The sequence below is a fragment of the Pieris brassicae genome, chromosome 1, assembly GCF_905147105.1.
Source record: "Pieris brassicae chromosome 1, ilPieBrab1.1, whole genome shotgun sequence".
NCBI classification, from domain to species: Eukaryota; Metazoa; Arthropoda; class Insecta; order Lepidoptera; family Pieridae; genus Pieris; species Pieris brassicae.
The window spans coordinates 16,077,010-16,092,630 of record NC_059665.1 but is presented as its reverse complement, the minus strand read 5'-3'; the positions used below and the strand labels follow the sequence as shown (position 1 = coordinate 16,092,630).

Here is a 15,621-nt window from a genome sequence, read left to right as displayed (position 1 = left end):
GAAAAAATCTATGAAATATATGCAATAGAACTAGGAAGTGCGAAATTCAGAAATCTGTAGTTTAAAGGAAAAGAAAGAAATATTTACCTGTAATAATTTTCTGATAGTATCATATAAATCTAATCTAAAACTCTTTACTTAAAATATTAACTATAGGTTAGATCATTATAATTTTACGAGAGCGTAAAACAGTAGGCATTAAAGATCGCAATAGCGGTCCTGAATTATAGCAAAAAGCAGCTTTTGAGATCACGCAAAACATGGCAGATAAACGCTATTTTTTCTACAATGCCGAAACATTAATTGGCCGTTGACACCGAAAAGCGTGATCGTCAATCTATCTTTTCGTAGCACTGTCATGGCGTCGCTTATTCTAATCCCCACTTAAGCCTTTTGGGCCTAGGCTCGGCTGCCGATTGTCTTCACTTAGGACGCTGACCATAGTTTAATGAGACGTCATATTGAACCACTTTCATAGTTCAGTTTTAGTTTAGTATAATTTTTGTATTATTTTTTAGTTACAAACGTTAGTTTTTGAATATAATTAACGAAGCTTAGTTGATTTAGAGAGTAAATTATCTTCAATTGACACTGGGAATTCCAATATATCTGTTATAATTACAATATACCTTACGCTTCATACTCGAGTTTAGGACAAGTTCCATTATTAATTGTAGGTAGGTACGCCCTACTATTGCATTAATAAAACAACAATCAACTTTGAGTAGTTTTTATTATATTTTATACACAATAAACCGTTGCTAATTACAATTCAACAACACACGTATAATATTGTAAGCGTTATTATATTGTTTTCTATTCCAACATATCAAATAATGCTACAGGGATATTGCATACAATTCTAACAAAAATATATGTATTTAGGGAGAGCCAAGATAAATTAGAAATCGTAACGTTTGGTTCTGTTAGTGATCCTCCGTCAACATCTTAAGGTACTAATTTACTTCAATTACTGTAGTTTATTAATACCTAGAGATTTCTAAGTTAAATATTATATCATTTCGCCTTTAGAATGAATGCCTATAATATTGACAATTGCCACCAGCTAAATCTAGTTGTCTCTGAAGCTAAATCAAAGAATAACAAGTAAATGTTAAAGAAAACGATATATCTTAGAAGTATTTATAGGATATGAATAAGTATACGAGTTTATGTATTGTCATCTGAGTAGGGGTTAATAATTTTGTCATACACAAAAAAAAGATAAAAACAAAATAAAAACAAAAAACACTTCTCAATAAATTTTATTTCCTCATAAATAAACGAAATATCTCAAGGCACGACAGAGCTAGCAAATAAAATAGCATGTTGATTATTTACATAAAAATAAACACAAGACAAAATATCATAATCAAATAAAATATACAACTAACGATTTCAATGAGTAAATAAATTCAAAATTAGATCGTAGAGTTCTTAAAAATATATTTGTGTCTCCTAGCGATATACTAAAGTTCATAATCACAGAATTTAAAAAAGAAAGTTAATTCACTGGAACAAAACGTAGTCGATTACCGAAAAGACTTTTTGCCTTGTCAAGATTTACGGACAAATTGTATTGCACAAAAGTATGAGCAAATGAACTGACTAATTTGTCATAATACAAATATAATGGTCCTAAGTAGATGGACACCGCAAACGAAAATTTTACAAGTTCATTAAATATATAAAAATAATTGTACTATTAAATGATAGCACACAAAATTCAAGGGCATGTAACAGGCTTATTCCTATGGAATATTAAATGTAACACCTATATCTTATTTACACATAAGTGCATTCAACTATATTGAATAATACACTGATTAAAGATTTGCTACATTATCATAAACAACTACAAGATAATTTTATAATCTATGCGATGAACCCCAGTGTTGCCATCTGAAAAGCATTTTTTAAATGTCAAGCATAATATACACGACAACACCGATACAATACTCTGCTTAAGCGATTAGGACGAAAAAATAGCTAATACTTACTACAGTCTTTAATACAATATCACAAATTAAAATGTTTTGATCAAAGTATTGGGACCACTACGTAACGAGAATAACAATTTAATTCAGAGCATTGAATCACACGCTTTTCATGCAAAACCAAAGTTTCCCGATCATATTTTTATTATTTGAATAATCATTTTTATGTTTTTTGAAATTAAAGATGGTAACTTTCATTAAACAAAAATAAACATTACAATCGTTAATAATAGAACAGCACCTATAATATATTTTTAAGTTAACCAAATTTTAAACATTGTAAATACCCAACTCTAGAAAGAAATTAATATTATATCGAAGAACCAAGCGAGTTAAAAATTACGTTTTGCATTTTAAAAATTTATAAAGTGAAAAACTAAAAAATATTTATGGAATGTGACATGATAATTACAATAGAAATTAAATGTAAACGTTTTTATAAGGTAGAGAAATTGATTATATAATCAAATTCCTCATTTAAACAAGAAAGCCAATACTGTTAATCGGGTACAATAATGTCGCAAAACATAACAAGATCAAAAGAAGCGCCCATAGTGAAATTTAATATTTACAAACGATAATGACTCAACTATTTCTAAACTAAAAAATCTCCTACCAGATATAGTACTCTTTGAACCTAAGCGCATATCGTCTCTATACGTCACAGACATTTTTGACAGCACCGTTAACGTTGGCAAAGTTGTGAATAAATAATGTATATGGCAACATTTCCAATGATATGGTCAAACAACTGGTACTCAGGTTAAGATACAAATGTCAGGTGCCATCGAAAACAGTAAATCCTATATACAAGGACTATATAACGTTACACACATTACTTATAGCATGTGACGTTTTATATAATCTGTGACTATGTTAAGTAAATATTAAGGATCCATATAAACATCGATAGCTGCCATCGAGTTTAGACAGACAAATTATCCCTTAATTGGTTGTGTAGAAAATGTAAGAGCGACTACAATTTTGGAAAATAAATATAAATAGGTATTAACTGCCAATATTCCACACTAGTCCAGCCTTTTTTAAAATTGCCAATTGAGAAATTCTGATTTAAAATCATTATTAATTTTATTAAAATTATATTAATTATTGTGCCCAATGTAAGTTAGTACACATTGTCTCGTGACGATATTATATCCGATTCCAGCCATGTGCCAGAAAAAAATTGAGATATTGCGCTCCAAATACATTACTTTTCAGGAGCTAACCAGGTAACATCTTTGCAAACAAAAATAGGTTCAATCTCAATGGAATAAGACTCTAGATATAAACACTAAATTAACAGTTTAAGTGAAGTGGTTTGTTGGTTGTGGTGGTATTGGCGGGCGCATTGGAGTCATACCCGGCATCATCATTGGTGACGCATTCATGCCCATTACCACGCCCGGTTGTTGCTGTAATTTTTTAATAAAACTATAAATGACAAGACACTATCGCCTTATTCATAAAAACTAAAAAGTCCAATTTCATCATTTTACAAAGTACTAAATGAGTATTTGATATAATGATATCAAATGAAGTTTACCCGGTGACCAAAATACGGACTCTCTAATTTAGCTTTTATGAATAAGGGAAAAAATAGACATACAAAAGCTTGAGCAATGTAAATCTCTAATTTAAATTTCTTAATTGAGGAAATCTCGGTAAATGAAGTTGTCTTTGCTAACAAAGTGTAAGTCAGGTACTGTTTCACTGGATTTGACGTCACAATTGTACATTTGTCTATTTAAAAGCAGTGTTTTACTTTAAGAATGTTGTGTTGGTAGAAATTTGCGAATATAATGTATGCAAAACAACAATCATCAGCATAGAAAAATCATTGGCACACGAAAATTTCATGGATGATGTGAGAGCTAGCCATGCTCACACACGTGCAAACACACATAAGCAAAATACAAATAGCTTTTTTCAATCTCTTACGGTAGGTTCAAGTGTCCTTGAATTAAACAACCTATTATAAAACTATTTGTAAATCGCATTTAAATAATTACCTGGTTTGTTGTCTGCTCCTGTGTAATGCCGAATAAATATCATATATCAATCAAAACCACACTTTTTCAAATCATAAAATGACACTTATATTTGACATAGGTGGGCCAAAGAACTGGGACTTTCTACACTAAGGTATAAGCTGGGAGTAAACCTAAGGGATAAAAAGAAACTTACCATAACATAATGTGGAGGGTGAAACATATGAGGTAACGTATGAGGCATTGGCGATATGTTCATGCCGGGGCCCTGCAACGCAAAATAAAAGGGGATGCCATGCTATGGGGTGAAATAATAAGAGTATTGAAACTCCAAGATACAATTTTAAAATCTATAAAAGTAGTCCGTTTACGCGCATCACGGGATTGATGCGACCCATAGCTGTTGTGTTTATAGTAATTACACCCTACAGGTATCTATATCGAGATATCTTTCTTATTAATATTTTTATTATATCTGATTAATAATAGATTATATGACTTTTTACCGAAGTTAGAAATAGCAATTGTTCGGTAGAAGTGCGAAAAATTCGTCGTATCTTGGTGTTTTGTATACAAATGGAGAAAAATAAAGAATAGCAAATAAAAGGGAAAGTACTTAGCAAACATCGAAGGACAATAGTATTTAGAATTTTAGACCATACATTTTAAGGACTCTTTTGCTAGCCTAGATTAATTTCATTATAGACACTATTTTGTTTAGAAACCAGAAGTTTTAGAGAATTTTGGGCCAAGGCACATTAATACGGTAATTAATTATCAGATCTTGAACTTTCCAGGTTTTAGTCACTTTAAGAATTATCCTTATCTTACCATAGGTCTGTAGTTAGCTCCTGTCGTGGCTTGCATTGGCTGCGGACTCCAGCCACCGCCAGGCTTTGTCGCATTCTTCGGCGAACTCCACTGCATTGGTCTAGCAATACGCATGCTTAATGTCTTTGCGATTTATAAACTTTGCTCAATTCAAAACATTTGTCAAATTTTATAAATGCAAAAACAAGTATTTAATACAGGTGAAAGCATTCACATAGTGTTCGACTAGCTAATAAATTATAAAATTAGCATTTCAGTTCAATAACTATCATGACGAAACTGTCAAATATAAGGATGAGATACTAAATATCTAGCTGTCGCTGTCGTATGTCGGCATTATAATAAAATATTTATATTGATATCGCTAATTAACTTAAATCTGACCGCCCATAAACGTTTCCTTTTGTCAGACTTCATTTAATGACAAGTTATTAAGACAATTATGCGTAAAATGACAGTACGAAATGATATTTATTAAAAACTAGCCCCAAAACATCTAGTAATTATCAAAGAGTACAAACCATATAAATCTATTATGTGATATGTTGATGCTTTCACTAAGATGCAAGATGCCTTTGCTCTGAATTACCGATGAGACAGATACACGCGATTTTAATTATATACGTAACATTATGCAAAAAAAAATAACAAATTAAATATTGGAATATTTTCGCGTTCCTTATATTTTGTATATAAATTCCTTAGTAAATATGGACTGTCAAACTTTGTAGTAAAATTTTAGCAAGATAAGAGCAAAACTAAGACAAATAATTTACAAGGTCGTGAATCGTACTAAATACATTATCATACATGAAAGAATTTTCGTAACATTTTTCTAAAAAAAAAAAACAATGGCGTTACAACATTTTTAGGTCTGGGCCTCAGATTTCTGTATCTGTTTCATGATCATCTGTTAATCTAATAGGCAAGTAGGTGATCAGCCTTCTGTGCTTGACACATGCCTTGACTTTTTGGGTCTAAGGCAAGCCGGTTTCCTCACCACGTTTTCCTTCACCGTTCGAGCGAATGTTTAACGCGCACATAGAAAGAAAGTCCATTGGTGCACACACGGGGATCGAACCTACGACCTCAGAGATGAGAGTCGCACACACACATTTTTCTAAAAAAATCTATATAAATGAGAACAAGCCGTGGAAATTTACTTTTACGTAACAATGTGGTATCAACCTCTTTGAAATCAATGCATAGGCGCCTTGCGTGTGAGTAAATGATGTGATTATAAAAAACTACACGATTCACTTTCACTGCAACTTACAACATACTAGTGTGAAAAAATTCCTCATAAATAAAAATTCTTAAAAACCTAAGGCGATTTAAAAACAAATTCTTAAACTTTCAGAATAAAATTAATATATTTATCTGTCATAGATCAGACAATGATAAGTACATTGTTTCTCAGTATGACTTACCATATTCTGATCTATGGTCACAAATTTATAAAGAGAACAATCTTATAGCATTATTAGTATAAGTTTAATTTCATTTAATAATTAAGTTTTTATTCACCTTAAATTCTGGAATATGAGCTCAAAATATACTCACTTCGGGGCGGTGGCAGTTTTATTGATAGACAGGTTATTAGCAAGCTGCGCGAGCGACGAATCCAAGTCGCCAGTTAACACTTTGTTTGGTTGGGTTGGCTGTTGTTGTTGTCCTATTATAAAAATTAGTTTTAAGTAACTTATTTTTGTAGTTTGTAAGCCGAAACTAATAATTATGAGATTGCATTGATAAAACAGTAACAGTTGGCAATATTTCTTCACTGTAAATTTAATTTACGATTTTATTTCAGTGGTATTCTACGTTAAAATTTAGCTTGAAGTAGTTTTCGGCTCACAGTAATTTTAAATATCTACTCACCTTAACATAGTTTAGGACCAAAGATGGTAATACATAAATAATTAAAACGAATAGCCATGCTCACATAATCTAGATTATCACAATTAATGTGACTAAATAAACGCAAAACGCTGGAAGCCTATTAAAAAATCACATGAAATACGAAAAATGTTAAATAAAAAAGAAATGTACAAAATATTTACAACTGTGCCAGCTAAAGCTAGGTGAAACACAAGCGAAGTCGGATTTTATTCCGATATTTAAACGTTCCAAGCATCGAACCCATAGCTGCCATGGGCATCATTGGCTGACGCGCTGGCGACCCGAACATCATCTGTTGACCCATTGGTTGCCCGACGGGTTGACCCATTGGTTGCCCGACAGGTTGACCCATTGGTTGCATTGGCATCGCCATTTCGCCAAACGGTTGAGCGGCCATTGGGGCAGGCTGCTGCTGTTTCGCCGGGGAACCACCCAATGACATACGCATGACGTCTTCAAGATCGTCAAAAGCGGAATTTGGTTGGACGTTAGGGGGCGGGGGTCGGGCAGGAGAAGCAGATACCGGCTGTGGGTCTCCCATACCCATGAATGGGTTTGCGGCAGCTTGCACAAAAATATCCGATTCAAATGTACTGTTATATACTGATATATTAGTACTAAAAGTGGTCTGATTTATATAATACAAAGTTATAAACTTCAACACAATCAACCTAACACTAGTACGTACGTAATGAACATTAAAATTATTATTCATCACAAATTAATTATATATTGAGAAGATATAATAATTTTGATGTTAATTTCCAGATTTATATTACAACCATCACCAAAGTGAAATAGAGTTACCATGTGTTATACGTAGTAATAAGCAATTGAAAGGGGCTCGGAAAAGAGTGGTGTGACTCCAACAGATATGTGGTTTGTACAAATACTATACAATAGGACGTTTTCTTTACAAACAGTTCAAATTAATAACAATCGGTATTTTGTCATAAAAATATTTTTAAAAATACAGAAAACATATAAAGTTCGCATCACAGATATTACAATTATGACAATAGAATATATCGTTTTACTATATGTCTTTATAGTAATTTGTAAACTAAGGAGTAAAATGTACCGCATGCCTTATTTTGGTGTTATGAAAACTTACTGTACGTGCAAAATAAATCAAAATTTTAAATCCGTGCCACCTATATAAAACATAACATCACCACTTCTCTATTGGAGTCACAAATAACACACGGCAACATAGTGCCTCACCTGTAGTGTCAGTGTTACTGAAAACGTTAGTGAAGCTAGCCTCAGAGACGAACGTATTCGCGCTCGATGCGTTCGCATTTGCGGCTGGGAAGCTTGCCGTGAAACCGTTGCTTTGTTGCCAGAGAGGTTGCTGTTGCGGTTGGGCCGCTAGAAGAGTTTACGTAGACTGAGTGCACGCGATTTTTTTAACCCAACAAAGTTTGGTATGGAAAACCATCTTGGTGATACATCAAGGATCACTTGACGTTTGCACTTTGTTGAGAAAAATTACGAGGGAAGAAGCCTGTTATGGGGTGAACCCCAAATGCTACTTTTTAAATATACAAATCAGCAAACTCCGTTTTGTTTGGTGTTTCTAATTTAAAAATTATTTTTTAAATATTTTTAATAAATCTGCAAACGAGCTAATTATGCGAAAATTCTAGGGCGTTTGAATACTTTTTATTAACAATTTGTTCTGTTTACCTACGTGTGCCAAATACTTTTAAAGGATGTATTCCGAAACGAATCTAACAGAGTGAATTATATCAAATTAATTACTACACAATTTTAAATTTTGACACCTTGAATTGTGACATTTGTTCTAGTTTGCTTTATGATATAAATTTTAGGTTACGATTCGTTTCGGAACATTCAACTGAGTGCAAATTAATTTACAGTGATATCTATTATGTACAATTGAAGCCCTTTCACCTTTGAAAGCACTACTATTATTACGATACACATTTTAAATGTTAACGTTATATACATTGAGTTAAATACGTTACAGAATGTTGAAATAATTTCAATAAATTCTTATGCTTTTAGACCTGTTAGAAATTCCTGATATTAACTCCATCATTCAGCTTTCAAGGTGTGGATTGGAATCGATTTGTATCCTATGTAATGTGCTACATTTTTTTATGGAATCCTAAAGAACATTTAGTATATAACGCATATAGTATAAACACAATTTACTGAAGATTTTTTGGAATAAAACAAAATTATCGACACAGATTAAAAGTCTTAAATTATTCTTACCTCCACCTCCGAACATGTCCGCGAAGGGATTACCAAGAGACAATAAATCGTCAGAGGCCTTGCTTGTAGTATTTGTTTCCGCCGGGGTCGGTCCAAACAAATCAACAATGTTCTGGGACTGCTGTGGTTGAGATGATAAGAACGGGTTGTTTGCAGAGTTTGTTGGAGAAGCGACCTTATTCTGAAATAGTTAAATGTTATTTTAAATGTGCACTGTGACATGCCGTTTGGCCCCGGTTCTATAAAAATAGTTACAAGCCGCAGAATAGATACGAATGCACAAAAAATTGTGGAACTTTTGCAATAACTGGAAATACATTAATAAAAAAATGGCTGATGTCGAAATTTAAAATATTAAACTCAGCGAAACAAAACCCGATGTTGAAGAAGATAATAATTATTTTATGACCAAAACCCAAATAGGATATAAAATTCACATAGTTCTTTTAAAAAGTACTTAAAATATGGGTAATCATTACCAGTACAAACAGAAATATAATTTTAGATTTAATACTAAGACACAACTCTAGGGATGGAATTTAAAGGCGAGATACGAGTCCTGTATGACTTGATGAATTTTTTTGCTTAACAAATTGCACAATGAATTTACCAAACCCGTGACATGTGATGGTATACATTGATTATCGTGACTTTTGAAAGACGAACTTGGAATTAAATGTCCAAATGATAAATGTACACAACATTATCTAGGCTTAGAATCCAAGATGTTTGTTCAAATATATCAGAATTTCTAGGTAATCTTCGCCCAGTGTAAGCATGTACATATAGAATGTTTGCGAAAATGTCCCATTTAATACAAAAGCACCAAGAACCGTTCCCAAGACTCAATGAGACCCATGATTGTGAGACCCAAATACCCAAACCACAAATTCCTTACAAATAGCTGAGAAATCTGTTTAACATCTTCTTCACCGGTCACCTCTTCACCTTGGAATAAGTGGACCTGCGAAAGTGTGCTAATTCTAATACTACATTCCTTTAGAACAGGAAATGAACATTTGGCGTACGTACGTGTTAACGTATCAGAACTTTAAGTGCGTATTTGTACTTTGTGGAAACATAAGATTTAATTAGATTAAAATAAATCAACTTACATGTGAATACTTGATATTATAACTAGTATTTAAAGCAATGGGAAGAATAAAAAAACTTACATATAACGCGGCTAATCTCAGGAACTACTGATGCGTGGTTTTTTTTTGGACTATCAATTGATTTAAGGTAGACTTTAAGTTACTCTACGATGGAGTATTAAAAAAAAGCTATATAAACTTTTTTTAAGTTTTCGTTGTGTGCACTGCACAGGTCTACTAAATATGACAGATTTGTTCTTTAAAAGTGAATAGCATGAGTTTTTTTAGGTTGAATCAGTATAACTTTTGTATGGTTATAAAATTTAATATTTATCCAAAACACCTAATTAAAATTGAACAACAATTGGAAAATTAATTGATTACGACAATCTTGATCAAATTTGATCTTAAAAGATATCATAATTAAAAAACAAACAGAACCGCAGAAACAAAAGAGTCATGACACGAGTTTTTACAAGATTATCGTAACTATAAAACTTAAAACCTCACCTTATACTGGTTCATAGCGGCCTCTTCTTCGGCGAGTGCTTGTTGACGTAGTGAGTCGTCAATAAACAGTGACCCGTTGGCCTGCGAGTCTATACGGCTTGAAGCGGCCGCGTTGCCAAACGATGACGATGTTGATGATAAAGCTCCCATTACATTGGCTACGTTCTTTTGGGCACTGAAATACGAGTTATAAAGATGTACCTTATAACAAAACACACTTAAACCTGCATGGTTTTTAATGTATAATACATAACAAATACATTTAAAATAAGATTCTTATAATCATTTTATAGATATCAAAGATATGTTTTTGTAAATTTGAAATTTCCCTATAATATATATTCATACATTTACATGCATTGTTAGGTTAGTACATTTCAATTTCCTTATTTAAATTATTACCTGGCCGTCTGTGTGGGAGTGTTAGCTGCTGAACCGCGCTTCCCCTCCAATGTGGCAAGATGTCCTTCCAAGGCGTCAAGGAGACTGCTGGGTGCGCGAGTCAAATCGGGAATGTCACCCTTATCTATACCCACATTTTCTGCAACCTGGAACAAAATAATATTGCAAATTATTAACAGGCCTGAATAAACTTTAAAACAATTAGGTAACGTGGGTACTTATAGAACCGTCTAAATAAGTAGTTTGTAAATTTAAATTTTTTTACTCAATATATTTATAAGTAATAAACATGCTTCCAGTTATTGAATTCATAACCATGTGGTTTTGGGTTCGATTTTCTTTTATAATCCATAAAAGATCGTGCTATTTCATAGGAAATATGATGAATTCAATCCACAAATCAGATTCAAATTTGTGTCTGCCACCAATCTTTAAGACAGGCAAAAGTCACACTCACCTTCAAGAACTCGCCAACTCTATCCATCCTGATAAGGAATTTTTTATAGAGATCGAGAGCGTCCCGGCAGTTCTTCTTGTTCATATCGAAGTACTTCTCCAACAGATTTATGATACCATCATTGTAGCACGCGAATAATCTGAAATATTAAAGTTGACGTTATAACGGTTTACCTTTTATTGATACGATAGTGATACAAGGAGATCAATAGACAGCTATTTCATGTTAACTTTATGAAGGAGCTAACAATTTCCTTGTTATTGTAGTGATTTATCTGAAAGTTCGTGGTCGAGACTTAGCGCTGAGTACCACTTCCGTATCTCAAAATTCACTATGTTTTTGACATACTTACTCTACTGAAACTTACTCTACAATCAAAAAACAACGTAACACCCCCTCCTAACACACACACACACACACGAACTTTCTGATAACACACACTTAAAATGTTATGTTGTAAAATGACGTAAATGAAACTATATATAAGAGGTTTATACTATAGACTTAACTGATTAAACACAACAGTGGAAAAATAAAATATTGCGTTTACAACATTAAAAGCAGTAAAATTACATACCTGATGAGATCCCTGAAGAGCAGCATGAAGCACATGTTTATAACACCATTTGTGAGGTCGTTGGCGGTGCAGTCGAACTCCAACAGAGCATCGAGTTGAGCCTGGAGCACTGGTAGAGTTTTGAGCAGCTCCTCAGCATTCATCATACGAAGGGAGCCTTCTTCTTTCCTGAAATGTAACGGTGGATTTGCCTAATGGTACTAATTATAATATATTTTTCCTAGTCACTGGTTAAATAACACAATGGGTTTACTCCACATGAGTACCTTAGAAGTTCTGGATTCTATATAAAAATAATAGTACCAGATTAACGATTTCAACTAAAATTTATTACAGATAACTTGCCTCACCACTTTGTTCCAATACTATTTTTATTATGACATTACTTCTCTAAACTATCTCTAAAAGCGAAGATTTGTGAGTACACACAGAGGTATCTATTTTGGTACAAAACTGACTTACCCTCTCTTAACCTTGCAGAAGTCGAACGCGACAGTCCTGTACGACAGGGCCTTCTCGTTGAGGTACCTCGCGTATCGACGGATAAACGGTGACATATCATAGCCTGTCATTTAAAACAAATTAATTATAGTTCGTTCCATACCTTTCGGCATATATATATATACATTTTGGCATAACATTTTTTATAATGAGTTTTATCATCATTCTACTCTAAGGCAACAATAAATTTGATATTATTTTGCGTCTAAGTGTGTCCTTGACTCCTCTATCTACTGTAATGAAGAGGTTTTGTCTACACCCACAAAACCCTTTAAAGGGCTGTTTACTATAAAGCGGTTGTTTACTTAGTAAATGAGCCGTAAAATCGTAAGACTTAAACCTAATACTAATCTACTTACATTTTACAAAGCAACATCTAATCTTAAGCAAAATGTTCACAGTGCATCGCGTGCATTACTAACATAGAAGCGTAAAAACTTATTAAAGTATACGTAATCAGACATAACTATCGACGTTATTTATTTATTTATTAACACCTCGTTACATGTACGGAAACATAATAAAATTGACATATTTAAAAGGAGGACAACTGGCGGCCTTATCGCTTTCGAGCGATCTCTTCCAGGAAACCACTGAGATTGTTTTTAAAATTAGATAAAGTAAGCGGAAGAAGTTCTAAAATACATTAGACATATAGTTATTTAGACAAAGCTAAAAGAACAAAACAAAGCAATTTAAACATATGTAAATAGCGATGAGGAGGGTTCAAAACAGGACACATGAAATAGAAAAAGTGCACATGAATGACGATATTTTTAGATCAGTTTCTATGAGAGGTACATATACTATGTGGACAGGTAATGCTTGTACAGTAGAGATTTAAAGGTGGATAGAGAACGAGCTAATTGAATAGGGATAGGAAGTGAATATTCTATAGCCTGACTGCAGAAGCCATAAAGGATTCGCAAAGAAGGGAAGAGTTATGAGATGGAATATCAAGGATATAGTTTTCGGAAGCTAATAGTGATGGGCTTCCAAAAATTTGAAATCGTTTTTGAGGAAAGAGTTTTAGAATGCCTGGGTAATAAAATACTTTTTTATACGAATGATTCTTTAACATACTACTAATATACTAAATAAACGATTTAAATTTAAAAAAAACACTGTATCTGACCCAATTCATCGATGTCACTTTTCCTTGTCAGAGAATATCCAAGAAAAGAAACAGCTAACACATAAAATCCTACAAAAAGGATTAATTTGACGTTAACTAGCTTCGGTTATTATCTGTGACAATTGTACTTAGGTTTTAAAAGTATTAAACATAATTGCATCATTAGGTGATTTACAACTATTACGCCAGTTAGGCTCTGCCAAATATCGATCATAAATACTTTTACAGTCTGTCTCCCTATTAAATTCTATGCAGGCCAAAATGGACCAATACATCAAATAAATCAGGATAATTATTTAATCGAAGCTCCCGTTAAAAAGTCAATACACTGGCTACACATTGCTGACCATAAGAAAGATAAAAAAAGTTAAATCAGATGCTTCAGGAGAAACATATTTATTTCTGAGCTTGCACATCACACGTATAATGATGTGAATCTTGCGATTGCCTTAAAGCGCAACTTCTGTGTCAGTCTCGCAGATCTAATTAAGGAAACTAGAAAATGATTTCTAGTTATGAGCATTATGCAATACAGTCATAACACGAACTATTGTAAAGTTACTGTTTGGGTCAAGGTTGCGGAGTTTCGCACGGAACGTCATACAACTACAACAATGAATGAAAACAAAGTTTTTTTATAATAATGGCAGCCGTTCACGTGCATATCAAAACAAAATACTAAAAACTTTAAGCTAAAAAATAAGAATTTTGTAGATGAAATTTTCAAAAAAAGCGAATTAAGCGATGATTACAAAAAGCAACACAAATCTTGCAAGAGCTGTGTGGTAAAAACAGAAAAAAAACAAGTGCATAACACATCTAAACGAAAACCAGTTCTTTATTTCTAACGATAAACAGAGCCTCAAAAACCAAAAGCGTGTCCCCGCTAGCGCCTAAGCTCTATGCAGAATACCAATCGTAAGAGTTACGATCGTAGAATTGTTTAGAGTCAGTTGAATTCTTAGAACAGTGTACGACTCGTAGCTACTACTATTGGGCATAGAACCGAGACAAGAACACAACAGAAGCAGCTAATTCTCAATTACTCACCAATCCTCGCACCGGCAGCGCCTTCCCAAAAGCAAAGGAAAAATCAAGTTAGATACAGTAAAGACTTAAATAGATTCGTAATAAATTTGCTTGTTACAAACACATTTTCACTCAGCAATATACCTAAATTTAATTTACGAAGCACCTAAAACGTCTATAAAATAATTCAATTGTATTTGTTAAATGTTATGTAATTTTAATTCTAAACCCTTCTCAAAATATAGTGAAGCTTTAGGATTACCGGTTTGTTAACATCGCTAAATTATTAAATAGAATATTACGAATCTACCAATCTGTTTATTCTAAGATGTGCTACGGAAACCAGTCAATTATCAGACTTATCATAATGAAAAAAGCCTTATCTTAATATCTGGATATGCGTTCGTGTGTCAACACCAAAATACCATAGGAACAGAGACAATAGAACTCAGTCGCGTCATGGACGCTATAATTTTCCAATTATTAAAAAACTAATTAATCAAAAAGAGTTCAGTTGGTGCCTGGTAGATAGTACCGATAATTATCGCAATACAGCGACGAATGCTGCCGGCGTTAAACTTTTTAAATTAGTTTTAATTTACTATTTAATTTTTTTTTAATTACTATGTAGATTAAGTATTCAAAAATATTTATAAAAGTATCTTGTATTATTAACTTAGCAACACTTTATTACAAATTATGCTAAATCTACAAAGGATTTTTGTTATATTTTTAATAATGGATATAAATGGTGACAATTTTAGATTCGAATTCAAACGAATATTATCTACGAAAATTCTCATAACGATTCAGCAGATTCAAGCTGAATAAACAATAAATACAAAGGTATGTAAAAAATTTATATATATTATATGCATATGAAATCCTATACTGGAATGGAAATAATTCATTCCGACAAATAAACATTCAATCGCAATGTGATTTCCATAT

General features: G+C 32.8%; 1 protein-coding gene across 11 annotated transcripts in view; it reads right to left on the bottom strand.

Annotated features, from left to right (window-relative positions):
- Positions 1-1,249: 1,249 nt before the first annotated feature.
- Positions 1,250-15,621, bottom strand: part of LOC123715826 (phosphatidylinositol-binding clathrin assembly protein LAP) — a 31,436-nt gene continuing 17,064 nt past the window's right edge. Inside the window, exons 4-18 of one of the 11 annotated variants that reach the window (XM_045671152.1) lie at positions 14,692-14,712; positions 12,468-12,570; positions 12,006-12,173; positions 11,429-11,567; positions 10,972-11,117; positions 10,570-10,744; positions 9,864-9,929; positions 8,966-9,146; positions 7,946-8,092; positions 6,962-7,285; positions 6,383-6,494; positions 4,820-4,919; positions 4,185-4,256; positions 4,010-4,027; positions 1,250-3,412 (exon numbers count right to left, since the gene is read on the bottom strand). In XM_045671152.1, the coding sequence (XP_045527108.1) occupies positions 3,305-3,412; positions 4,010-4,027; positions 4,185-4,256; positions 4,820-4,919; positions 6,383-6,494; positions 6,962-7,285; positions 7,946-8,092; positions 8,966-9,146; positions 9,864-9,929; positions 10,570-10,744; positions 10,972-11,117; positions 11,429-11,567; positions 12,006-12,173; positions 12,468-12,570; positions 14,692-14,712 (1,880 nt within the window). In that variant the 3' untranslated portion in view covers positions 1,250-3,304. The remainder of the gene's footprint in view (positions 3,413-4,009; positions 4,028-4,184; positions 4,257-4,819; positions 4,920-6,382; positions 6,495-6,961; positions 7,286-7,945; positions 8,093-8,965; positions 9,147-9,863; positions 9,930-10,569; positions 10,745-10,971; positions 11,118-11,428; positions 11,568-12,005; positions 12,174-12,467; positions 12,571-14,691; positions 14,713-15,621) is intronic. The other 10 variants (XM_045671161.1, XM_045671188.1, XM_045671178.1 and 7 more) reach the window with 10 other exon arrangements.